Genomic DNA, 26,285 nt, shown 5'->3' on the forward strand with positions numbered 1-26,285 from the left:
CATTTAATGAACTTTGGTTACAGATGCTTTGCTTTTTCAGTTTTTTCAGTGTCTTGTCTTTTCCTTTTAAAAAGTTTTCTTTCGTATAGGCAGTGCCTAATACATGAGCAGAATAATTGGGAATGCCATCTATCCTGAGAGTTCTTTCTCACTTCTGCCATAGAAAATACCTAATCCTGGGAGCCTCTCATCCCAGTTTTCACTTGTTAATATATTCCCCAAGTATGTTTTCAATGCCCACAATGTGCCAGTCCCTGTTTTAAGCACTGGTGATACAGTGGCCAGCAAGACAGGTAAGTCCTTCGCCCTCATGCACTGTCCTTAACAGACCAAGATTCAGGACAACCTGGAGCAGACTTGGCAGAGCTATGGGCAACAGAGAGGCTGGAAGTCTCATGGGTCTAGAGGCCTCTAGAGCTTCAGGGGCAATTGGGCATGGGAAACATCACAGTTTTGGTGCAGCTCTGATTAGTACTATCTGTACGTAATCCTAAAGACTCAATTAATTTTGTTAGTCAAAAATTTTTTTCAGTGGCTGGAAATCATGTTCTGACTTTTAAAAATTAACATCACTTAAGCTTTAGGGTATCTTCCATTTATAAATTGATGATTACCTGTCTTTACACATGGCTTTTACATTTGGTTCTTTATTTGACTTGTTTTAGGCTTCTAAATTATTTATGTCTGCAACTTAATTCATAGGAGTGATGTAGAGTGGAAGGGTAAACAGCTATCACAGAAAGACACCAAAATGCAATGACTAAACAATGAAAGAAGGCTGTTTCTTTCCTCATATAACAGTTCATCATGGGTGTTCTACGTTAGCCTGCAACTCTGTTCCCCACCCACCTCATCTATTCTGGGGCTCGCTTCAGCGTGTGATTTCCAAGGTCACTCTGGTTTTCACTAATCCAGCCAGTGGGGAGCATAAAGGGTGGAAGTTCAGGGTTACAAAATTCCTTTAAAAACAAGCAAGGCCAAATTGGTTGGCCTCATATCAATTTGGTTATGTTCCTTTGGTGGGAACTTGGTCACAGTTTGCAGAGGGACTGGGGGTGCATACCCTTGCTTGGGTGCCACAGTCTTAACTACAGTTCTGTTACTTTAGAAGCCAGGAGAATAGATTTGATGCCCACACAGTAGTCTCTTCCTCATGGGAAAAAAGGGGCATTTTTTTTTTTTTTTTCCTGTGTATATCTTAAGTGTGTCAGATGGCCTCGCTGATGGACTTTGGCTTCTTCTGATTTGTAGATGAGCCCATGGAGCCCACCATGGAGGACACTGTTGCGGGTGACTTTGCATTAATAAATAAATTGGATATACAGTGTGATCTTAAAACACTTAGTGATGACCTCAAAGAGAGCTTTGAGAGTGAAGAGAAGAAGAAAGGAAAAAGCCCAAAGAAAGAAGAACCTAAGGAATTAATTCAGTCGCAACATATAGAGGAGAAGTTGGGCTCTGGTGAGCCATCTCATCCACTTAAAGTACACACGGCTCCGAAGCCAGGTAGGGCAAGTTTGCTACATGGCCATTTAAAAATCCTAGTGATTTCCTTTGTGCTTGAGACTTTGTAGCTTCTGGGCGCTCCCATCAGCTAAAAACAGGAACTATGTGAAATCTGCAAAATAGATCCGTATTTTGTACAATTTATTATTACCTGGATTTAGATGGACAAATCATATCTTTGAAAACTGCAGTGTTTAAAAAGCCTGAAATAATAGTTTTATTATCCCCAAATACAGATATTTTAAGAGTTCCATTTCTTCTTACCTTAGGACCCTAGAGGTTTGAGAATCAAATTTTTATCTGTGAAAAGATGTGCTGCTAATAAACATTTTTATTTTTGGTGTGAAGTGAGACAAAGTAAATTTTAGGTATTATGTTCAAAGTACAAACATTGAAGTTCTTTCGTTTATCATTAGATTTCTTTAATCATAATGAATTTTAGTTTAAAAATTTCTAAATTTTGATATTTAACTTCACCTTTAATAACGTCAAAAATTTTTTTTCTATATTTTCACTTGTAAAAGAATTAGGTTTTAAAAATATATTCAACGTTGGGGCACCTGGGTGGCTCAGTTGGTTAAGTGTCTGACTCTTGATTTCAGCTCAGCTCATTATCTCCTAGTCGTGGGATCAAGCCCCATGTCAGGCTCTGGGCTCAGTGCAGAGTCTGCTGGAGATTCTTTCTATCCCTCTGTCCTTCCCCCTGCTCGTGCGCTCACTCTTTCTCTCTCTCTCTGTGTCTCAAATAAAGAAATCTTTAAAATAAAAATCTATCCAACATTAAATGGGTTTATTATATATATGTGTGTGCATGCATGTGTTTGTATGATTTTTTTAAAAAATTATTTCATAAAATGTCAGTTTGGATGGTTATGCTTCAGTTCCTGAGTTTGTTCTTACATTTATTTATATGAAATGATCCAAAGGAGACATTTTTATTACTATTTTAGTTTATCTTATCTAAGTCACGTTAACATACAGAAAACTGCGTTTGCATTTTTCTTGAGTAGTTTTTCTTACATAAGGCTTTCAGAGCATTCAAAGGGATGCCGACTGAGAATTCGTCCTAATTAGTAAGAATAGTGCAATAAAATGTTCTGAATGACTTAGATGATTTCTTTCAACTCTTACTCTCTTGGGTGATAGGGTCAGGTCTTTTATTATTTTAATTGTTTATTATAAAGATTACTTACAGCTTACTAAATTTTAAAAACCTTCATTTTGGAAACATAGACTGAGAATTATAATGAACTTCCACATACCCTGCTCTCGTGTGACACTGTTACTGACTCATGCTGGGTGCTCTTGTTTCATCTGTACCCATCATCCAGTCACCCGCTCCATTACTATATTGAAGCAAATTCCAGACATTATGTCATCCGATACGTCAGAATGCATCTCCAAAAGGTAAGAACTTTTGGGGCGCCTATGTAACTCAGTCGGTTAAGAGCCCCACTCACGATTTCGGCTCAGGTCATGATCTCATGGGTTGTGAGATCTCGCCCCGACTCAGGTTCCACGTGCAGTGGGGAGTCTGCTTGAGATTCTCTTCCTCTGCCCCTCTCCCCACTCATGTCTGTGAGCACTCTCTCTCGCTCTCTAAAATAAATACCTCTTTAAAAAAAGTAGAAAAACTTTCAAATACATATTCATGCTTCCACCAGTACCTCTAAGTAAGATTCCTTAATGTTACTAAATAATCCATGTTTAAGTTTCCAATTTTTAAGTATTTGTTTGCGTCGGGATCCAAACAGCCACATATTGCAGTTGGTTGACACAGTTAGAAAATCTTTGTAGGTCTGTAGGTTCCTTCCATCATTCCCACTTTTTTATTTGCGCTTTGCTTGTTGAAGAAACTAGGTTGGTTGTTCTGGGTTATTTGGTTACATCTGCAGTGAGGTTTAACGTATTCCCTTACCTGCCTATAAACTGATGGTTGGATCTAGAGATTCCAGATTAAATCAGACCAGATTCAAGATTAAATTGTATTTTGTTTTTTGGTGTTTCTGGTTTGTTTTGCTTTTTGGGGAGAGAGAGAAGTCTTACTCAGAGTTCAAATTATTTATTCGAGGGTAAGTAAGGTTACTTCATGGGTGGTGGTATGTTCTTTCAGGAGACATGTAATATCTGGATCCCTCTCTTTGTTAATGCTAATAGCCATGGATCAATGCTCAGTGCCTAAACCCATTGATCCATTAGATATTCTAAGTTTCATTCATCTTTCATTTACTAGCTGGATACTTCCATAAACAGAACCTTTATCTCATCTGTTTTCCATAGAACTCGTAGCAAAGGCAAGAGGAATTCTTGATTGTTGCATTTTATTTTCCATCCTACAAAATAACTCTTCTAACAGTGACTAGTAATTTCCTTTTCTTTCCTTTTCGTTTCTTTTCTTTCTCGGCATTATTGTGAACTTATGGATCTAAACACATTGGCTATGTTTTAATTCTTTACTCGTGTGGGGATTTCTCTAAGTTGGCTTCTAGGTTTTTTCAGGATAAAATGGTAGTAGTCTTGGCAGCTTCCTGTGACATGATGCTCCTGCGTCATCTTGAACAGCCATTTCTCCAAGGAGTCCTGTTTTCTTTTAGTGGAAAATGATATTTGGAGATCATCAACTAGACTAGATATGACCATTATTGCTACTGGTTTGGTCATTGTTTTCTAGGCTTTTCAGTGAACAGATGCAAGGGGTCATGACGTCATATTGGTGCTTCCAGTTCAGATTCAGGGCTATCATACTTTTACATGTTTGTTTGACATTTGGATCTTCTTTCTTCCACACTGAGAAACCTGCTTCTCAAGGACACAGAGAATGGTAGAATTAGGATTAGGATATTGCAGTTACCCACTTGCTTTACTCTATAGTATGCAACAGTTTTAGAATGACAATACTAACATTATCTTCAGCAGTGTGATTACTGAAACAGTAAAAAAAAAATTGCAGTTATTTCCCCCTTATGATATTTCTCACTAAATGTGATATTTCTCGCTAAAAATGTGAGACAATTTTAAAATGTAAGAGTCTTCGGATTTTCTCTGGAAGCATGCATTTCCTTTTTATTTTAAAACTGTTAAAAGTTTATTTCCTTAGGGCGCCTGGGTGGCACAGCAGTTAAGTGTCTGCCTTCGGCTCAGGGCGTGATCCCAGCGTTATGGGATCGAGCCCCACATCAGGCTCCTCTGCTATGAGCCTGCTTCTTCCTCTCCCACTCCCCCTGCTTGTGTTCCCTCTCTCGCTAGCTGTCTCTATCTTTGTCAAATAAATAAATAAAAAATATTTTTTAAAAAAGTATATTTCCTGAAATTTAATTAGAAATTATGCAGGGGGCGCCTGGGTGGCACAGCGGTTGAGCGTCTGCCTTCAGCTCAGGGCGTGGTCCCGGCGTAATGGGATCGAGCCCCATATCAGGCTCCTCTGCTATGAGCCTGCTTCTTCCTCTCCTACTCACCCTACTTGTGTTCCCTCTCTCGCTGGCTGTCTCTATCTCTGTCAAATAAATAAATAAAATCTTAAAAAAAAAAAAAAAGAAAGAAATTATGCAGGTCTATTGAACTCTATTCAAAACTCTTGGGACTAATCGAGGATCCTTGAGTGGTCTGAACTTCTGTGGGTACAGGGTTGGTATGGTATACTGATTTTATAATGATCTGTTCCCATTCTGTTGAAGGATCTTATTGATCTGGGGAGATCTGTCTCCCCTAAATAAGTTGAAATCCTAATTTGCTGTCTATTGCAGTTGCTAATGTGATAGTACGTATGTGTAGAATAAAGCAACCACAATAAGGATTACTTCGTCCAATGAATTAATTAGCGTAAAGCTGACATAGGTGCTCTTTCATTAAAATGCTGAAAACTTGTTTCTCAGTTCACTCTAGTTTTTTCATTTGTTCCTAGTTTTAAAACTTTGGTAGGGAATGTAGTTTTAAGTAACTTAGAAAGTGCAGGAATTTTTTTTTTTTTTTTGCCTTATTATCACTTATGGAGTACCTGTATAGGTAAAACATTGTAGGAATTGGTGGTGCATATAATAGCTAATAAGAATAGATAACCCTAATTAAATAGTAGGTATTGTTTTGTTTTTTAAAGATTTTATTTATTTGAGAGAGAGAGGGAGAAAGAGAGCATGCACGAGAGGGGAGGAGGGGCAGAGGGAGAAGCAGAGCCCCGCTGAATGGGGAGCCCGACGTAGGGCTCAATCCCAGGACTCAGGGATCATTCCCGAGCCAAAGGCAGATGCTTAACCGACTGAACCATATCCAACAGTAGGTATTGTTTTATGAGCTACATACGTGTTAACTCATTTAATCTTCACAGAACTCCATAGGTAGGACTGGTTATTATCTTTTTTATATAGACAGGGAAACTTGCCCAAGGTCATCTATCCAGTGACAGAGATGACCTCAGGCAGCCCATGTCAGAGTGTGTGCTCTTAACCAATGCTCTTGTGCCTCTCAGAGCAAATTTGAGGAAGACAGATTCCCAGGCCAAAGAAGATTCATTCTCTAAGGCAACAGAGTAACGGTTAGTTATAGACTCAGTCCTTTGTTGCCTGGTTATTAGACTTATTCAAAATCTGTTTTTATACGTAAAGTTTGTTTTTAATTGGAAAACATGTTAGTAAAGTTGTAATATGATTTTACTATCAGTGAACTCACTATTTTCTCATCAGATTTTTTAAATAATATTATTTGAGAGAGTGAGCATGCGTGAGCGGGGGGAGGGACAGAGCGAGAGGAAGAATCCCAGGCAGACTCCATGCTGAGCATGAAGCCTGACCTGGGACTCAGTCTCATGACCCTAAGCTCATGACCTGAACCAGAATCAAGAGCCAGACGCTCAACCGGACGAGCCACTCAGACCCCCTGCATCAGATTCATTTCTTTTGACCAGCTCTTGGTCTCTGGCAAGTCCCTTAACACCCGGGTCTTGATTTTCTTTTCTTTAAAATTGAACTTGCTAGTCTTGTAAAACTTCATATTGCTGACTTTTATATGATTTGTAAATACTGTTTTAGGATCTTAAAATAGCATTTTTATTTTGTTAATGACTTTAAAAAATTACAAAGGTATGTTCATTGTTAGAGAATTTGGAGAAAAGAGAACACTGCAAGGAAAAAAAGCAAGAAAAGTCCTTTCTGTACTTCTAAACCCATGTAAAATGACTGTTAAGTTTCTTCCCAGGCTTTTTTCTAAATATTTTTCTTGTATCTATTTATACATAAGTGGAATTATTTTTTAACCTTCCATAATGATAAATCCCTGAAAATTTCTAAGCATTTCTAATGACTGTTTGATATTCTGTTGCTTAGCTGTTTTAAAAGTTGTATAATTATTCTATTATTGGGCATTTATATTATTTTGAAGTTTTCAGTTGTGTCCATTATTTGCCAGTACCTCTTAATGATCTGCTCAACATCAAGTCCTTGAAGACTCTAGATGAAAGGGCACTCACTAAAATTTGTGGTGTATTGTAGTAAAATTTTTATATCTTAAAGGCCTTTCAGTTTGATATTTGCTCTTTTAATTCAAACAAAACTCTCATTAACTGGAGCTGAACAAATGAGACCCCATCCACTTGTTAGATGGACAGATGCAAATACTTTCAAGTAAGGGTATTTTTTCATCCAAAAACCTGCCAGGGTGTTTTCTGGGGTCGGTCCTCATTTACACCCAGGTCTTAAGCATGTATTTATGTCAGTGCTTTGAGAGAAATGTCCCTCAGGAATGGGCTGGAAGTATCCATTATCCATGTCCTGCAGTAGAAGATATTTGATTTATGTTTTTTTCAACTTACAAAGGCAGAGAAGTGGATGTATATTAATTTTTTTTTAATTTTCACAGTAAGAGCTGTGTGAAAAGTTTTTGTGACTATTTACTTTCTTTGACAGTTCCTACTTCAAAGATAGAATTTTAAGATCAACGTAGAGCTCTACACCAGAATCTTCGGAAACATCTACCTACAAAGCTAACCTAACTGTTGGAACTCTTAATTCTGTAGAATCCTTGAGACTTTTGGGGGGAAAAAAACTTTTCTAGAGTCAAATGTGACTGGTCTAATATTTTGTGATTGTTTTTAGGCAAAGGGGCAGATTTGAGTAAGCCTCCATGTCGCAAAGCAAAGGAAATCCGGAAAGAAAGAAAAAGGTTAAAACTCATGCAGCAGAACCCAGCTGGAGAACTTGAGGGTTTCCAGGCTCAAGGTGAACCACCATCTTTGTTCCCACGAAAGGCTAATAAATCCAACCAACCCAAATCACTTGAAGATTTAATTTTTGAATCCTTGCCAGAGAATGCATCACACAAGTTAGAGGTACTTTGGAGGGGTGTTTTGTTTTATTTTGTTGCTGTTGTTGGTACCTTGTTAATTTTCATTTGAGGTTATACTACTCAGTTCATGTTTTGCTGTTTAAATAATGGGAAATTAAAGTAAATTGGGATGGAGTAGCATTTGTATTTACTAAGTTAACTGCTATTTGAGAAAAACTTTTTTTTTTTATTTTTTTTTTTAAGATTTAAAATAAGTACTTCAGGCAGTTTGGCTACTATAGTTGTGAAAATAATGCCAGTTTTGGCATGTTACTATGTGAGGGACTCTAGCTTTTTGTATCCCTTGATGGAAATTTAGTATTAAAGTGACAAAATATACTATTTAAAATTTCATTTTTGGCAATTTTGGTTAGATCGTGAAGGAGACTAGATCACACTAGGCAAATCACTGTTTTATCCATTCTAGTATTCTGATCTTGATTAAGGCAACAAATGGTAGTACATATACAAGCCAGCAATTAGGAATTAACTAAATAGTACTAATTTGTACTACTTTAATTTTCTCTCAGTAATTCTCTCAAACCTCTGTAGGCATAGTATGATTACTTTTAGAGTATTCCTATTATTTTTTATTTATATTCCAGATTAAATCTACATTCTTCAGTATTTGGTGTTTATACATTTTTTTCCCTGAAACATTAATGATAATGATTTTATTATATTTTCATATCATTAATAACTGGTCAGCCTTTGAATTTATACCTCAATACCATCTCAGAGCTTTGCTAAGGATCCGATATTGACAATTAACTTCAATGCAATCTAAACCTTAGGATCACATATATTATCAGACTAAGTCTTAACAACTTTGACTATTATAATTCCTTAGCTGCTCTGATTTTGGTTCTTGACTTTCTCCTTCTCAAATTGTAAAGACAATTGAACACACTACTTACAGTATGTAGTAGCAGTTCTACAGCAGGCAGTTTTTACTTTTTTAATGTAATGATACCTTGGATAGGCAGAGATTTTTTTTTTTGTCCACTATTACTACTCTTTCTTCGTGGAAGAATTACTTCTTATGGCATACGTGAAAATTTTCCAGTTGGCCTTTTTATTATATTGCATTCGATTTTCTGTTTTACTATTCTGTTTTGCTAACACATTTTAACTGATTAGTAAATAATGGATGTTAAAATAAGTGGTCACCATTACTGTGCAGTTACTATTGTCAATTCATCCTCATTTTATGTGTGAGGAAACTAAGGCACAGAGAAGTAAATTTATTGCTTTACCAAGATGGTGACATGAAAATTGGAGTAAAAGAAATCCAACTTTAGGGTCTTCATTATTGTCATGAAATAGGGATACTTTGTCAGGGTTGTCTTTTACGCTTATTAAAAAAAAATGTGAGTTTTGAGTTAGCAGTGATGCACGAAGGGTGTCTAAAAATATATATTCACATTTTTAGTTTTTCTGAATGATTTACCGAAGGTGAGTTGCATACAACTAGAATTCAAGAGTATTTATTCGTGTTTGTGTCTTGAGTGCCAAAAGTATTCTGCAATTTTGCAATAGAGTCAGTCTTCTATAATTCAGTCATAGATCTTAGTCTTAAGAGTTTAGAAAGGATCCTCTGCCTTTTTAATGAGTCTATAAATTGGAGAAATACCTTTTTTAAAAAATTTACTATCTTGTTAATTTTTAATGTTAAAGTATTATTGTATGTTTATGCTTTAATATTCGTATGGAAGCTTTTGGTTCTTTTTCGGTGGGAGTAACTTAATGCGTATTCTGTGGAATAAATTAATTAATGAACATTGTTTTTTAACTTCTTCTGAAGGTGAGGGTGGTGAGATCATCTCCACCAAGTTCTCAGTTCAAAGCTACATTTCAGGAGTCTTACCAGGTCTATAAACGTTACCAGATGGTTATTCACAAGGACCCACCTGATAAACCAACTGTGAGCCAGGTCAGCAGGCCAAGTGTAATTTTTCTGTGCAAATGGAACTTTCCCCTCCATTTGATACCATTGTATTATAACTTGATTTATTTGTGGTACATTTTATTCATATTCAATTTGCAGCGTATCTGCAAAACGATAGGAGTGTGGAGTAATGGACATTCTGAAAGTGCAGATTTCACCTAGCACACGCTAAGTGCCAGTCACGTGTAATTGCAATGTGGGAAGTAACGGATAAAATGAATTATCTTTATTTAAAGTCACTATGTCTGGATGTATTTATCTAAAAATTAGTAATAAACAGAGCTCTAAGATAAAATCTTTATGATGAAAAAACAAGGCTTTATATTTTTATGATAGGCATATTTTGCACAACATGGTTAATAGGCTTTATCTCCATTAAAACGTCCTGTGTAGACAGAGTTCATAACAGCTAAATTATACTTTGTTGATGTACTCCCCGTATACAACTGAACGGGACTAGAAAAGTAAGAGAGTAGAATTTTTTTAGGATAATAGAATATTTTAATAGAAGTTCTCATATGCTTGTAGTTTTATAAATCAGATTACCCAAGAAAAATTGGAAGGGGACAAATCTGAAAACACTTAATACTAGTAGAGAGGACAAAAGTAGTGGCCAATACCATGAGCAGCAGTGTTGCCTTTGTGCAGAGAACCACAGTAGGTGGAAAGAGTAAAAAAACAAAAGGAAAATAAATTGTCCTGGCCCTTAGGAGTTAAAAATTTTCATAAGTGTTAGTATAAAGTTAGCGTTTTAGGCTCTGGGCCCGTCAGCACGTTCCAGGGTTTATTCATTTCATGAAAAACTCCAGCGCTGAGCTTTGGAAGTGGATTTGCGGAGATCTTACTCTAGCCTCACCTTCAGAAGCACGTCAGCGGGTAGAGACGTTTCAATAGCATTTGCTTGTATTTTCCTTGCTCTGAAGGTGAGGTTAGTACCTGTCTCCTTTGAGGACCCAGAGTTCAAGTCGTCCTTCAGCCAGTCATTTTCTTTATATGTCAAGTATCAAATGGCCATACACCAGGATCCGCCTGATGAATGTGGGAAGACTGAGGTACCTTTTGTGAAACGTTTTTTCCTATCTTGATGAGGTTGTCTATGAAGAAGCATATAATACAGAACTTTCTTTTGCTGTTTTCTTATTAAGTAGAGCTGATGATCCTTTTCAGTGTATGTTACTAAATTTTTGTTGAAACAAGTCCTACATGTGAGCATTTAAGTCCCTAAAAAAGGACAGGTTCATATTCAAGGTTCTCTCCAAGAACCTGGTGTAGTGTGTTTATGCGGTCAGTCATCAGCAAACTTATGTGCCAGACCAGACCATGGGCCACGGCACAGAGGGAAGAGTCTCTGCTTTTGAGGAGTTGATAATCAAATGGGAAAGATGGACTAGTGAACAAACTTCTTTTTTTTTTTTTAAAGATTTTTTTTTTTAATTTGACAGAGAGAGAGAGGCAGTGAGAGAGGGTACACAAGCAGGGGGAGTGGGGAGGGAGAAGCAGGCTTCCCGCTGAGCAGGGAGCCCGATGCGGGACTGGATCCCAGAATGCTGGGATCACGACCTGAGCCGAAGGCAGACACTTAATGACTGAGCCACCCAGGCGCCCCTAGTGAACAAACTTCTTACCAAGAAGCCAGTAGAAAATAATTAAGTGTGTTGAGATTACATTAGACTATCACTTAACAAGCATTTACTGAGGGCCTATATTTTCCAGGCTTGAGAGATCTAGATGAATGAGAGGTCGCATAGTTTGTCACAGGGGATATTTTAGAAGAAAGATGCCAACAGATGCAGAAGAATTAAAGTTTGAATTTGTTTGTTTGTTTTAATGACACAGACTGTGTTAGATTAAAAGAGATGATTAGTAAGACAGGAGTTAATGCTGTGTGTTCCCGGAGAGAGGGCTGACGTTCAGGTCTCCCAGAACCTTCCTGGGTGAAGTGTGGTCTGCAGACCAACAGCATCCACCTGGGATGCAGAATCTGGGGTCCCACTTCTGCCCTGCTGAATCCAAATCCACATTTTGAATTAGGTCTCTGGGCAATTTGAATGCCCATTCCGGTTTGGGAAGTACTTCCCTAAGTTCCCCATTGAGACATGCAGTTGTGGATGATAGTATTTATGAATAGTAAGGAGTCTGCCAGGTGCAAAAAGCTCCCTTTGATATTCTCGGTGTGGGGGGTTCTTACTCCTTCTGAACATTACTCCTTCCTTTTACCCTGGTGATTCTGGCTCTGCGCTGCCTGCTTACCAGGTATGAATGGTTGGGCCCCGACACCAGGCTGTGATCTGATGTGTTTACGGGGTAAAATTACTTTCCTGGAACTTGGCCCACTTAGGCTTCAGGCCTCTGTGGAGTTCAGTCCTGCAGACTAGTCCATTGCTAATGGCGTTCACAGCCTGCTTGGGGCAACAGAGGGGCAGGCAATTCCAATGGCATTAGGGTTAGCTGTTGGGTTAGTAAGTAGGGGAAGCCAGCTTAGAGGTTTTCTGAAGGAGGTGACTTCTGAGCCAAGTCTTAAAGGATAAGTAAATGTTTGTCAGGCCAAAGGGGAGAAGGGCGTTCTTGGCAACAGGACTATATGCAAGAAATGTTAAATGCCACCTATGGAATATTCTTGCTGAAGAAATTGAAACTAATTATAAGCTTCTAGATGGAATAACCGGTTCACAAAAAAATACGAGGGATAAAGGATTATTTAAAGTGGTATCTGGGTACTTCTGTAAGACAAATACATAATATACAGTGTTTTTTTCTTAAAAAGGGAAATCTCTAGATTAAAAGTTGCAAACTTTAAAAAGTATATAACTACAGTACCATAATCACGCTCAGCAAGCTTAACAATAAATATGTCATCTAATGCCCAGTACATGTTTGATTTCCTTTAGTTTTCTCAAAAGTTGGTTTGTTTGGATCGGGATTCATGTAAGATCTATACATCCCATTTGGTTGATACTCTCTTAAACATCTTTTAATCTAAAATAAATTTCCTTCGTTTTGGGGCGCCTGGGTGGCTCAGTCGTTGAGCGTCTGCTTTCGGCTCAGGGCGTGATCCTGGCGTTCTGGAATCGAGCCCCACATCGGGCTCCTCTGCTGGGAGCCTGCTTCTTCCTCTCCCACTCGCCCTGCTTGTGTTCCCTCTCTCGCTGGCTGTCTTTCTCTCTAATAAATTAAAAAAAAAAAAGTCTTTAAAATAAATTTCCCTCATTTTTAATAGCATTTTTAAAAGAAACCGGGTTGTTTATCTTAGAATTAATCTTGCTTCTATTGATACTCTGAAAATGTAAGCCCATGTACATGCGGTATCTGTGTGCTTGTGTGTGTGTGATCTTTCTCTCTGTATATGCGGTGTGCATGTGTGTATGTGTATCCCTGTGTATGCATGTTTTTACAACATTTCAGTACATATACATATACTTAGACATACACGCACATATCTCCCCCTTTATTATACGAACGTAGTGTGCGTGGAGGTCACACAGAACATATATAGAGATCTTCATTTTCTAGCCCCCGAGTACTAGCATGGTTTCTTCATTCTGACCTTTACTGGTGGCTATTTGGCGATTTCTAGTCTTTTACCCTTTCATAGTGTTGCAGTGAGTACCCTTGTACATAGAATTGTTTGTATTTTTGTCACTGTGTCTTTGTTATAAGCTTCCAGATTACCGGGTCAGTTCCTCTCCAGAGGTATTCCTCTTCACAGGGGTTGTACCCTTTTGTAGCCAGCAATCTGTGTGCATTGCCTATTCCTCCATGGCCTTAGTCACTGAGATTTTGTAAGAATTGTGAATTTTGGGGGCGCCTGCGGGCTCAGTCTTTAAGCGTCTGCCCTTGGCCCAGGGCCTGATCCCAGGGTGCTGACTTCCTCTCCCACCCCCCCTGCTTGTGTTCCCTCTCTCGCTGGCTGTCTCTGTCAAATAAATAAAATCTTAAAAAAAAAATAATTGTGAATTTTTGCCACATACATGCAAATGAAATTTGTTTGGTTTTAATTTTCATCCCTTTTATTATAAATGAAATTGAGCATGTTTTCTTGTTTAAAATCCATTTGAGTTTTATCTTCTGTGAGCCATGTGGTCATAGTTTTGTTTGTTTTTCTAGGAGTACTTTATCTCTTTCTGTTTCTTGGAAACTGTTTATCTGTTAAGGTCCTAAGCCCTTGGGATAAAAGTTGCAGATATTCCTTTTTAGTTTATCGTTTACTTTTTTACTTTGCTTATGGTGTTTTGCAGTGCCAAAGTTGATTATTATGCCATCAAATAAGGGGCCAGAATTTATAGACCTTAAGGTCTTGGACTTTAACCTTAGTGGTAATAAATAAAGAATGATTGAAGGATTTTAGATAGTGGAGCTAGAGAATTCCATTTAGTTGTTAAGAAATGTGTTAGGATTTGATAGGCAACAGAAACCAAAGTTGAATTGACTTTTTTAAGAAAGGATTTATTTGCATATGTAACAAAGAAGTTTTGGCTTCATTAGATCTCAGGAAAATACCATAAATAGCTCTTGTTTGTGGTCTCCCAGCTTGCTTTCTTTGTAAGGATCGAATCTGAAGCAGGCACGTGGTGGCAGAGATGAATACTGCCAGTGTAAGATACGTTGTTCTCACAGCGAGTGATCTCAGCAAAAAATAACATGCACTTCTTTTCTTATTTCAGTAAGAAGTCCCGAGAAAGGTACTGATTGGCCCAGTTTGAGGTACATTCTTATCCCTGAACCAGGCTCTGTGACTAGGGGATGGAGAACTCTGGTCATGTCTGGATCACATGCCCCACCCAAGAGCTTAGGTAGAGGAAGGGGCTTATTTGAACCACATGTTTTAAGAAGAGGAGAGGAGTGGTTCCCAAAATAATGTTGGCCAGGTGGCAGGCATGTGCAGGAGGTTTTATTTAAGAGTGGTGAGACTTGAGGCAGAGGCAATGAGGTATGATGGACTTGAAGTCATACTGGTGGAAGAGGATGGTGAGGGTACAGCAGACACTTTGGAGCTAGCGTTGATGAGGATTTGGTGTTTGACCTGAAGGATGTTTGGGAGTTGGAAATGGAGGAGAGGGACGAGTCCAGATTGATTTTTCGTTTCTGACTTGCGTGATTGGGTACACCATGGTGACCTTATCTAAGAATTACAAGAGTAAGAAGAATTTGTGTGCTTTGGGACAGAAAATGCGTTCTGCGTTGGGCAGGTTGAGTTTGAGAAGCTTGTAGGACAACGAACCGTGGGAAGATACTGATCAGAAACCAGCATCTGGAGCTTAGCATCTGAAGAGGCTCTCTAGGGTGGTGGTCTGTATTTAGACCTAAGGTGTGATTGAGACTTCTCCCCCTCACTCGCCTGACCCCTTGGGGCTTGAACTCACAACCCTGAGATCAAGACCTGAGCTGAGACCGAGTTGGATGCTTAACTGACTGAGCCACCCAGGCACCCCAATTGAGGCTTTTTAAAAAAGGCTTTGCATTATTCTGTGTGCTAGGTTATGTTTCTCAATTTTGTTATAGATTATGGGACAACAATGTGTGGTGTAAAGGATACATGTTATAGGGTAGTAATCCATACTGTAAAAGTGGTATATATTTTTTTAAGAAAGATGAACATGGCATTTAATTAAAATTCTAATACAGTATATTTTAATTTGAACCATTCAGATTTGTATTTCCTTCGTGTGCAGTTAGCTGTACATTTTTTATTTACATTCACTGTCATCAGTAGTACTGAACTCTGGGTATGTGATTTGACCTCGTGTTTAAATAGAAATATGTAATGGATTTCTTTATTATAGCCAAGTGGCTTTGCCTTAATGATCTGTTTTATAGGGTCACATGCTTACAGCAAATTTGTACTGGTGAAAACGATTTTGACAGAATTGTACTCTGATATCATAGAAGTGAGTATGGCTTGGTAAATATTGTATTGTGTTTGATAAATCCCTTGACTTTTAGATCATCCATAGCATTTTATTTACTTGACATGTAACTGACTTCGTACAGAGTTTTCAGAGACATAGGAAATGGTATTGTTTTTCTTAATACGTAGATTTCTCTCTCATCCCTCTGAATATAGTTTCTAAGAAATAAATGTAAAATAATATCTTGGAGGTCAAGACTGCACTGGGCTTTTTTTTTAAATAACAACTTTATGGAGATATAATTCACCCATTTCAATATATGATTCAGTGCTTTTTAGTACGTTCACAGTTAAGCAACCATCATCGCTAACACCAGAACATTTCATCAACCCAAGAGAAACCCCATATCCATCAGTAGTCACTCATTTTTTCCTGAATGTCCCAGCTCTAGGCAATGACTGTTCCATCTTCTGTCTGGATTTACCTAATCTGGATATTTCATGCAAATGGATTACACAGTATGTGGTCTCTTGTTGACTGGCTTCTTTCACACAGCACAGTGTTTTCAAGGTTCATCCATGTTTTAGCACATACTGGTATTTCTTTTTATGGATGAATAATATTTCATCATACCCCATTTTGTTTCTCCATCCATCAGTGGACATTTGGGTGGCTTTCGTTTTTTTGGCTTTTGTGAAAAATTCTGTGTACATTCATGTACAAGTGTTATGTAGACCTACTTATTTCTCTTTGGAATATATCTAGGAGTGGATTTGAGTTACCATCTAGTATAATTTCCTTACCGTGTTATAGCTTTGTTCCCATCCACCTTCTTTATGATGATGTTATCATATATATTACTTGTGTGTATGTCATTGTTCCAACAACACAATTATGCTCTTTTATACAATTGGTTTTAAAATCAGTAGGGAGGGGCGCCTGGGTAGCGCAGTCGTTAAAGCGTCTGCCTTCGGCTCAGGGCGTGATCCTGGCGATCCGGGATCGAGTCCCACATCAGGCTCCTCCGCTGGGAGCCTGCTTCTTCCTCTCCCACTCCCCCTGCTGTGTTCCCTCTCTCGCTGGCTGTCTCTCTGTCACATAAATAAATAAAAATCTTTAAAAAAAAAAATAAAAAAAAAAATAAAATCAGTAGGGAAGACAGGAGAGTATACATTTATATAAAGTATGAGAAGTCTCTGATGTCACTCCCTAGGGTTCAGCCTTGAGCATCGCAGTTACCCTGGGATGATGGTGGTCTTCCCGGTGTTCTGTTTTTTCTTACCCTGGTCTGTTTGTTAGGATGTTTGTCTCTTTTGGTATCAGACCCAGCTCTTAGTCTCCACTAATTGCTGGCTGATTGCTCTGTGGTTTTCAGTGGTGTCTGGGGTGTAAATTGCTTTATAGTCTGATTTAATTAAATTTGGGCCCCTTTGCAGGGGCAGTTTTGGAGCCCTTCTTTACAGTTTGTTCTGACCCCAAGTGGGCTCTTCCTACCCGTCTCTTCCTTTTTCTCTCTGACGCATCAGCTGGGCCTGTGGGTTAGCTTGTTGCCCTCATGAAACTAGTGGTCTCCTCTTACTTGCTTATCACCAAAATCTCAATTTTTAAGGACGCCCTTAGGCTTGAACTTCCCCATGCACTGTTCCAAACACAGTTCACTTCCCTTGGGAATTGGTGAGCCATTCTGTATTTTTGTGGTCTGCCCCCTTGTGCCTCATTGTGCCACTCCTCTGGGGTTAGGAGTGAACATGGTCATTTCTCTTTGAGTGATACCCTGCTTTATATGCAGGACGGTGGTCAGGAGCAGTACCTCTGGTCTTCTCTAGGTAAGATTATTAAATTTGGGGCTAATTAATAGGGAATTTCAAACCCGTAAGCTGCCATGTAAGGAGAGGGTCACTGCTGCGGCCGAGGTCCTTCATCTCATGTGTTTTCATCCTAGAAATTCTTATTTCGCTTGGCAAAACCCTTGCTTACAGATAGTAAGCCCACTCTATGTGTAGGGTTGGCTGCCTTGAGAAACTGATCTGAGCATAATACTTTGCTTCCCAGTCTTGAAGTGTGGCATTTTACTTTGAAGGAACCCATTTCACTCATTATAGAGTGCAGAAGTAATTTCCCCTGTACATGACTACAGTTTTCTGCATGATTGCGTGGCTAGTGTTCCTGTGCTCGGATGCAGGAAGAGAAGCCAAAAAGTTCTCCTCTGAAAAGTTTAAGTGTTCTTCTGACTTGCTTTAGGGGCTCTGTGCAGCAGCTCACTCTGGTGTGGATTTGTTAATATAATGGGTGAAACTAATTCACTTGTGTTCAGGAAAATACATTTTTTGCTCTTATTTTATAAAGCATTTAAAGTTAATAAAAGCATAGTAAGTTGGAGACTTCAAGCAATCATGTCATTGCATAAAATCCATTTTAACTCTGTTGGTAACCGTAAAGTAATCCTTTCGGCTCCCCAAAAAGTAGATCATTTTTTCAAAGATTTGATGAGAAGATAAATAAATATAGATTGCTTTGATATATAAAATAGCAAGTCAGTTCTTTTTAGTGTAACATCCTTAGAGAAGTAGCACATAATTGTAGATAGTGAGATTGTAAAGGACTTGATGAATTACCCCAGCATGTTTGCTTCTATTCCTGTTTTCAATCATTCAGATAGATACCAGGTTTTTAGAAAATAATATAATATAAATAAAATCAAATGGGTGTAATTTGTGACCTATCTTTTGTATAATACAATATAAAACCAGCGTGTATGAATCTTTGTTTTCAAAATACCACTAATTTCATATATAAACATGGGATCTTAGCTGGAATTTTATTGATATTGTATTATAGAAAATACCATTATCTAATAATACTTATTAAGTGCCATTGGTTCCTTAGAATAATTAAAATTTGACCTCAGCGTTTCTAAACTCGTTGAAAAACAGATTGTACTCATAGCTGCAATGGTCTCTTCACATTTCTGATGCATTGACAAAATTGTTTTTTAAATTTTTTCACGAACTTTCAAACAAAAAGGAAATTGAAAGAATAGTATACTGACCCACCTGTATACTCATCACCTACATTCAACAATAGTTAATTTTCCATGTTTGCCTCATCTTTTCTGTGTGTGAGAGTCATTTTAACTTACATTGTACACGTGACATTTTACTCCTAAGTTCTTCAGCATGCATCTCTGAAAAGTAAGATGTACTTACTCAAAATGCAGTGTCATTATCACACATAAGAAAATTAATAATGATTTACAAATGTCATGTAATATCTAACCCTATATTTATTTATTTTCCCATTTAAAAAAAATTAGTATCCAATCTAGGTGGGTTTTTTTGTTGTTTTTGTTGTGTTTTTTTTTTTTTTTGAGAGAGAGCATGTGCACAAGTGAGTAGGGGGGAGGGGGCAGAGGAAGTGAGGGGAATCCCAAGCAGGCTTCAGCTCAGTGTGCAGCCCTGAGATCATGACCTGAGCTGAAATCAAGAGTTGGATGCTCAACCGACTGAGCCACCCAGGCGCCCCCAGATCTCTTTATTGAGTGACATTTTCACCTTCGTAATTAGATCTTTCTATTGTAAAGCACGAGATACCCTAAAGTAATCTGTGGGATGATGTTTTTGAGACATTTTGAATAACCTCTTTCCCAACAGTGGATCAGCCAGTCGTTTTAATGTCCTTTGATGTTCCTTGCCTGAATCAGTTATGGAAAGGTGGGAGAGGCCGCAGAATGGTGATTTATCAAATTGAATTACATTCTTTTATGACCTCGTTTATTTTTTTTTAATTTACTTAATTTATTTGACAGAGAGAGCACAAGTAGAGCGAGTGGCAGGCAGAGGGAGAGGGAGAAACAGGCTCCCTGCTGAGCAGAGAGCCTGATGTGGGGTTCCAGTCCCAGGGCCCTGAGATCATGACCTGAGCTTAAGGCACACGCTTAACTGACTGAGCCACCCATGTATCCCTGTGACCTCGTTTATGACCTAAAATTGTATATTTCCTGTAAAGAAGAACATTTTCTCTCCATTCACTCCCACCCATCTTTTTTCCTTTTGGTATCTCTGTGGGTTTATGGATTTAAAAAACTTTTGAAATATTATAATCCATTGCCATAATTTTTTTAATGCTTTAAATTGTCCCAAATTTGGTCACTAGGATTTCCCAAGCAAGCTCCTATGACTTTATGCTATGACCCTGTTAGTCAAGAATTTTCTTTTATCTGGCACGACAAGACATTCTAGACTCATGTTGTAGCTTTTCCTTCCAGATTTGGAATCCACCTTTTCTCCAAGGAGTTCCGGTTCCTTTTAGTGGAGCGTCATATTTCTGTGCCTAAAGTGGATGCTAGTTATGTTCATTACTGTGGCAGTGCATGGCATTGGCTTTTGAAAATTACAGGCTGTTGTCTTGTAGAATATCCCAAATTCTGTATTTGTCTGAATCTTTCCTCCTGGTCTAATTTAAGTTATTCCTTTGTGGCTGCAATCTCCTGTAGACTGAAAATTAAGTCTAAATCTTGATTAGATTCAGGTTAAACGATTTTGGCGTGTGTACTTCATTAGGTAATTTTGTGCACATCATATTATGTCAGAAGATACATAATGATGGGTTGTCTTGGTATTGATGGTGCTAATTTTGAACACCGTGTTAAGGTGGTGACCTCCAGATGTCCTCTTTGTGATTAGCAGGGAATCTGTAGAGAGGTACTTCAGCACAGATGAATGCCCTTTCTGCAACAACCTTTTAGGTAATAGTGTCCGTTGCTGATCTTTGGATCCATCATTTCACTGTTGGTTGTCGAATAGGGATTTGTTTAGCTTTCCTTTTTCTCTTTTAATACATGTACTAATAGCCATTCTTGGTTAAAAAGGCTGGAGGAGATTTTCCTAATCAACCGAGGATAACCTGTAGTTTCTCCTAAGAAGGCAAGGTAAATGCTGAATTCTCTCACCTTAATTACAAATTGTAGAGGAAGGAGCTGGTGACAAATTAGTTTCCCTCCCTCTCCCCCCTCCCCCCCACTGCAAAACTTCTGGATATTTTTTTTATTCAGTACTTTGTAGTCACAGTCATTATTCTTTTTGATGCTCAAACTGTCCCAAGTTTGCTCAGTGCACATTCCATCAAGATATCTCCTCTGTCCCCTGATAGGCTCCCCTTAGTATTGAGAGCCTTCCTGCTTTCTAGAACAGAAAGATACCCCAGTCTCATCTTACACATTTCCCAACCCAGTCTTGGAACCTGCCAGCCATTTTTCCAAGAAGCCTTGGTTCCTTTTAATGAAGTTTGAATTTAGAGACCACGAACAATTAGGTAGTATGAATTTATGTTGATTTTCCCAATTCAAATTTAACATGTGGTGTTATCTTTTCTGATTTTACGTTTGTTTCTCTTTTTTGTGTTTCTTGATTACATTAGCATATTTATGAACTTGGTTTGTATTATGGTGCACATAAAGTAGATTCAACATTACAGTATCAATAACAGTACTAATGACAGCTGATAAGTGCAGTTTATGATTCTTTTGTGATTGTTTTTTGTCTCTAGGACATAATCCCATTCAGATGTTCCATCAGAACACTGGGTTGAGAAGTCACATGGAATAATTTTATTCTTTAAGTGGTTATGATACCGGATTGATTTATGTTCATTTATTGCAGTTTGTTTTGAATGTGGGCGTTTACTTCTTAATTTTAGTTTTTTAATAGGTGATGCATTTATGTGGTTCCAGAGTCACCCAAAGAGATCCACTCAGAGAAGTCTTCTTTCCACATCTCCTCCAGCCTGTTCCGTGCCCTCCAGTAATAACCATTTTGATGAGTTTCTGGTTTATCCTTCTGGTCTTTTGTTTGGTTTTGCAAAAATAAACAAATACATAGTGAATACTCTCATTTTTCCTCCTTTTCACCAAGAAAGACATCCTGCGTACACTTTTAAGCACCTTTCTTTTTTCCCTAAAAGCATATCCAAGGTCACAGTCCTAGCATCTCATAGAGAGCCCTAATTCTTTGTTATTTCAGCTACATGCTGTTTTGTGAAAGGATGTGCTGTAGTTTATTGAAGCAGTCTCTTGCTAACGGACATTTGGGTTATTTCCTTTTTTTTTTTTTTTTTAAGATTTATTTATTTTAGCGAGGGAGAGCTTGTGAGTGGGGGGAGGGGCAGAGAGAGAATCTCAAGCAGAGCAGAGCCCAGCTCGGGGCTCAGTCCAGGACCCATGAGATCCTGACCCGAGCCAGAATCACCAGTCAGACGCTCAACTGACTGAGCCACCAGGTGTCCCTGGGTTATGTCTGATTTTGTGCTGCTACAGGTAGTATAATTTTGTCATTACGTGTGCGTAGAGGTATACTTGTATGGTTGATTTCACAGAGTGCATCAGAGGGCAAAAGCTCATATAAGGTTGCTAGACTTTGCCCAGTTCCCTTCCCAGATGCTGCACCCTTGTGCATTCCAGTTTAGAGGGGGGCCTTGCTCCGCCGCGTACCCTACAGAGTGTGGTACCAGACTTGGTGTTTTGACAGTGGCTGGGAAACGTATCCCTGCTTAATTTTTAAAGTATTGGAAAGATGTTAGAGGAGGTGTCTTATTTTGTTTAGCCTCTACGATCATAGGCTGGAATGTTTAGAGAGAATTGTGTTTGGCGTTTCTACTTCGTGACAGTTTCGGGAAGCAAGCGGCAGACTGATGCTCCTGGCAACAGGAAGGTGAACGGGAGTGAGCAGTCGCGTGCATGACAGAAGTGACATCACTTGATTGTCCTGAGTAACTAGGAAGATTCTCAGCAGTGTCAATTCTGAGGTTTCAAAGTTATCTTTCTAACAAACAGCATCTTGAAAGACTCATAACTTTTTTCTCGGTAGGAATATGAATCTGCTCTGATAGATTTAGTGACTGAATCCAGGTTCTTGCCTTAATAAAATATTTAAGCAGCAGGAACTTAGATCTGGTCTAATTGGTCCACATAAAGTGTTCTGTTTGCACTCAACAGGTAGTTTATGCTCTGCCCTTTCCCCTCATCGTGGAATAGACGTGACTTTGTGTGTGTAGGTATCTGTATGTACGTGTACATAATCTCATAGTTGCATTGTTATAGAATTAAAAAAATTTTTTGTTTAAATTTTAAGAGAAATACTTTCCCTTTTTTTTTTTTTTTAATTTCCTTTGGTGAGGTCGAGTCTTTACCTGAGGTAGAGTCAGGGAGGATAGAAAGTAAGCCTGGCTTGAGTGATTTGCTTATAAGTCACTGTGTGGTCATGTACACCTGGTGTCAAGCAGAAAGGGCCTTCTGGTGGCATCGTTGTGCACCCCTCTTCATTGCCTGCAGTCCCTGGGGCTGGAGTAAGGGATTGGGGAGCTGCTGCCCGTGGATTGTGATTTCTCTGACTTTAGTCTCCTTCCATGGTATTGCCTGGAACCCTTCCTGAACTGTTTGTTCCTGGCTTTGTTGTTTACAGGTTAACACTGCTTTTAGTAAATTCCTATTAAAGATCTATATCACAGAAGTACTTCTTTCCGTGAGCATACCATTCTGTGATTAAACAAGGTAGGGTTCTCAGGCTCCATGGTCACCCCTGTTCTATGTTTTCATTTTTTTTTTAATATTTATTTTTAGAGAGAGAGTGAGAGCACAACAGCGCGCGTGTGCAGAGAGAGGAGCAAAGGGAGAGGGAGAGAGAGAGTCTTAGGCAGACTCTGCGCTGAGTGCAAAGCCCAATGCGGGGCTTGAGCTCATGACCCTGAGGTCATGACCTGAGCCGAAACCAGGAGTCAGTGGCTTAACTGACTGTGCCACCGAGGCGCCCCTTCGTTCCTCCCTCTATGTCACACATTTACAAGTTAATAACAAGAAAGGATAGTGGAAGATGAGAATAGTTTCTCACCTGCTAGGTGTCTTTGTCAGCGTGAGAGCCGCTCTTGGCCTAGATTACACAGCACATCGTCTTCGCTGATTGTTTACAACACAGCACGCTGAAGCCGTGGATGAAATGAGTGGGTATGTTACGCTGGGCCATAAGTACCCAAGTGAGTAACATCGGGAGAGTTTTTCTCTATTTGGTTGTGATAATCAGGACATTCACAGTGTTACCAATTATTGTTTTTTAAGGAAATCTTTAAAAGACTTTAAAAAAATGACTAATTGGTTTTAAGTTTTAGGCTTAAGAGGCTTTTTTTTTTTTGGAAAGAAGTTGACATATTACGTGAAAGATATGTCCCTAAGATTAATAAGTAAATCTGAATGATATATTTTTATTTTTAAAACATTTTATTTTATTTTTTTAAAGATTTTATTTATGTATTTGACAGAGAGACGCAGCCAGTGAGAGTGGGAACACAAGCAGGGGGAGTGGGAGAGGAAGAAGCAGGTTCCCAGCACTCCCAGTGGAGCAGGGAGCCTGATGCGGGGCTCAATCCCAGGACCCCGGGATCATGCCCTGAGCCGAAGGCAGACGCTTAACGACTGAGCCACCCAGGCGCCCCTTAAAACATTTTAAAATTGAAAATGTCAAGCATTCATAGGATAAAGGCAGTATGGTGAACCACTGTGTGTCCACCGCTGGACTTCTAGCGTTGTCAGCACAGCCTTATTCCCCTTGCCACTTGTTGTTTGTTGGGTTTTCCAAAAACAGGCCCCTGAAATTATGCCCTTTTACCTATAAATACCTTTTTTTGTTTGCTGATTCCATCAGGTGGTCTTGTATTGATTTAGAACTTACAACTGAGGTTAGTTCAAACTACTCTGCTTTCCCAGAAAGCAGTTTTCTAAATTAGTTCAGAGTCTCAACTATAAGGAGACCTCCTCTGAAGGATACTTATTTGGGGGAAAGTTACCTTCTATTCAGGCATATATGATTCGACAGTGTGGTAAAGAAAAGGGGAGAAGGTTGGATGGGTCCATGCTGACCCCATGGAGTAGTGAAAGGAAGTGGTACGACACTGGCTTGTTTTCTCACTCCCGCCACCAGGTGGCGGTCTAGTTCTAGAACAGGCTCGCTCCTCCATTCTAGCTCAGCTCTGTTCCTGAGCCAGCTGTGTAAGCTGTGTGCTCGCTTGCAGCCTGTGAAGTTCAAGTTCGGGTAAGTGCTTCCCTTTTGCCATTGTTAGAAGTAATTTGCATTGAGGCATTGAATATGATCATTATAAATGAGTCTTTGCTTCTTAAAGAATTAAATATTTTCTGGAAAGAAGCCATTAATCATTTTTCTCTTAATAGTTTTTCTCTATATGAAAATAATGACTTATGTTTAGAAAAGTATTCATTGTATCAGACTGACATTTTTCTTCAATTATGTAGAGAAATCAGACAATTGTGTATAGGCACGTACTATTTTATAAATAACTGTTATATAATTAACAGAATTTGAATGATGGCAAGTTGTCAGCATTTTGAAATATTTGTTATTTATTTTTAAGGCCAGGGATAACTTGCTTGAATAAAGTAGAAGGCTTAGACGATTATTTGTACAATCAATCAAAAAGCCACTTTTTATGAACAGCCCCCAAGTCAAGGGATTTTTGTATTTGTAGTATGTCTTAGGTTTGTTTCAAGACATTTGTCACTAATAGTTGTTAAATTACTAAAGCTTTTGAATCACTTACCTGAATATATTAGAACAGAAGCACGATTATATCCCCAGCATAATGTTAATTTGGGGGGAGATGCAAAGAGGTGGAGTTACAGCTACACTAAGAACATTTTCCCTTAAGCAGCGCCTGGGTGGCTCAGTCAGTTAAACGTCCCACTCTTGGTTTCGGCTCAGATCCTGGTCTCAGGGTCCTGGGATTGAGCTTTGCAGCAGGATCCGTACTCAGTAGGGAATTCGCTTGAGATTCTCTCTCCCTCCTCCTCTCCGTCTGCCCCTCTCTCCCTCACTCTGTCTCTCTTGCTCTCTCCCTCTAAAATAATCTTTAAAAAAAAAAAGGAACATTTTCCCTTAAAGTTTCTTTTGCCAATAATATCTAAAACTTGTCTCAGGTTATAAAATCACAGCATTGTATGACATTAGAGATGAAAGGACCTTAGGGATTGTGTGGAGTAAATTCTCCTATTTAGAGAATTAAAGTAGGTTGTCCACGATAACATGGTAGTTAGTGGCAGAGCAACGTCTGCAGATTTCCATCTTTTTTATGCTAGACCACGGTGCTCACGCACGAAAAAGTGAAAGCAAGCCTAAGTAATTAATATAGAATACCTGACATCAGTGAGTGAAACGTTCAGCACGAGCAGATTTTTCTAATAATTAGAACATTTTTGGTGCTAAGGTTTTATGCACTCTGATCATTTAAAATGACCACCTCTGCCAAGTGTATGGTGCTCTTGGTGCCTTCTCATACAGAATGCGCGCAGACTCGCTGTTGATAATGGCGCTCCTAGTCCCTCAGGAACGTTCTGGTCTTTCGTATTGCGCTGTGGCACATGCTCTCAGATGATTCCTTTTTTCTCTAAAGTGTTTCTCTATTTTAATCTTTTTTCCTTTCTTTTTTTCCCTGTTAGTTGTTAACTGTATTAGTTTGTCTAGTTTCAACATTCTTTTTCTTTCTAATTTGTGGTTTCTTAATGTTTTGTTAAAATATTTATTGAACACTTACTGTGTGCCAGGTTCTCTTCCAGAGGCCCTTGGTGCAGTTAGCAGGTGAGTGAATAATTGCCATAAAGATCCCTTGCTCTTGTGGAG

The 26,285-nt window shown here is 38.7% G+C and overlaps 1 protein-coding gene across 9 annotated transcripts in view; it reads left to right on the top strand.

Annotated features, from left to right (window-relative positions):
* ATE1 (arginyltransferase 1) overlaps nt 1-26,285 on the top strand; it is a 162,624-nt gene that overhangs the window by 10,541 nt on the left and 125,798 nt on the right. For 5 of the 9 annotated variants that reach the window (XR_005833250.1, XM_040624524.1, XM_040624525.1 and 2 more), the window contains exons 5-7: nt 1,252-1,506; nt 7,590-7,822; nt 9,623-9,751. Coding sequence is in view for 8 of the 9 variants with exons in the window: in XM_040624524.1 (XP_040480458.1) it covers nt 1,252-1,506; nt 7,590-7,822; nt 9,623-9,751 (617 nt within the window). In the remaining variant the exon portion in view is untranslated. Of the gene's footprint in view, nt 1-1,251; nt 1,507-7,589; nt 7,823-9,622; nt 9,752-10,689; nt 10,819-26,285 lie in introns of all 9 variants that reach the window. The other 4 variants (XM_040624526.1, XM_040624519.1, XM_040624522.1 and 1 more) reach the window with 2 other exon arrangements.

This window comes from Ursus maritimus, unplaced genomic scaffold, assembly GCF_017311325.1.
Source record: "Ursus maritimus isolate PB19 unplaced genomic scaffold, ASM1731132v1 scaffold_7, whole genome shotgun sequence".
NCBI lineage: Eukaryota > Metazoa > Chordata > Mammalia > Carnivora > Ursidae > Ursus > Ursus maritimus.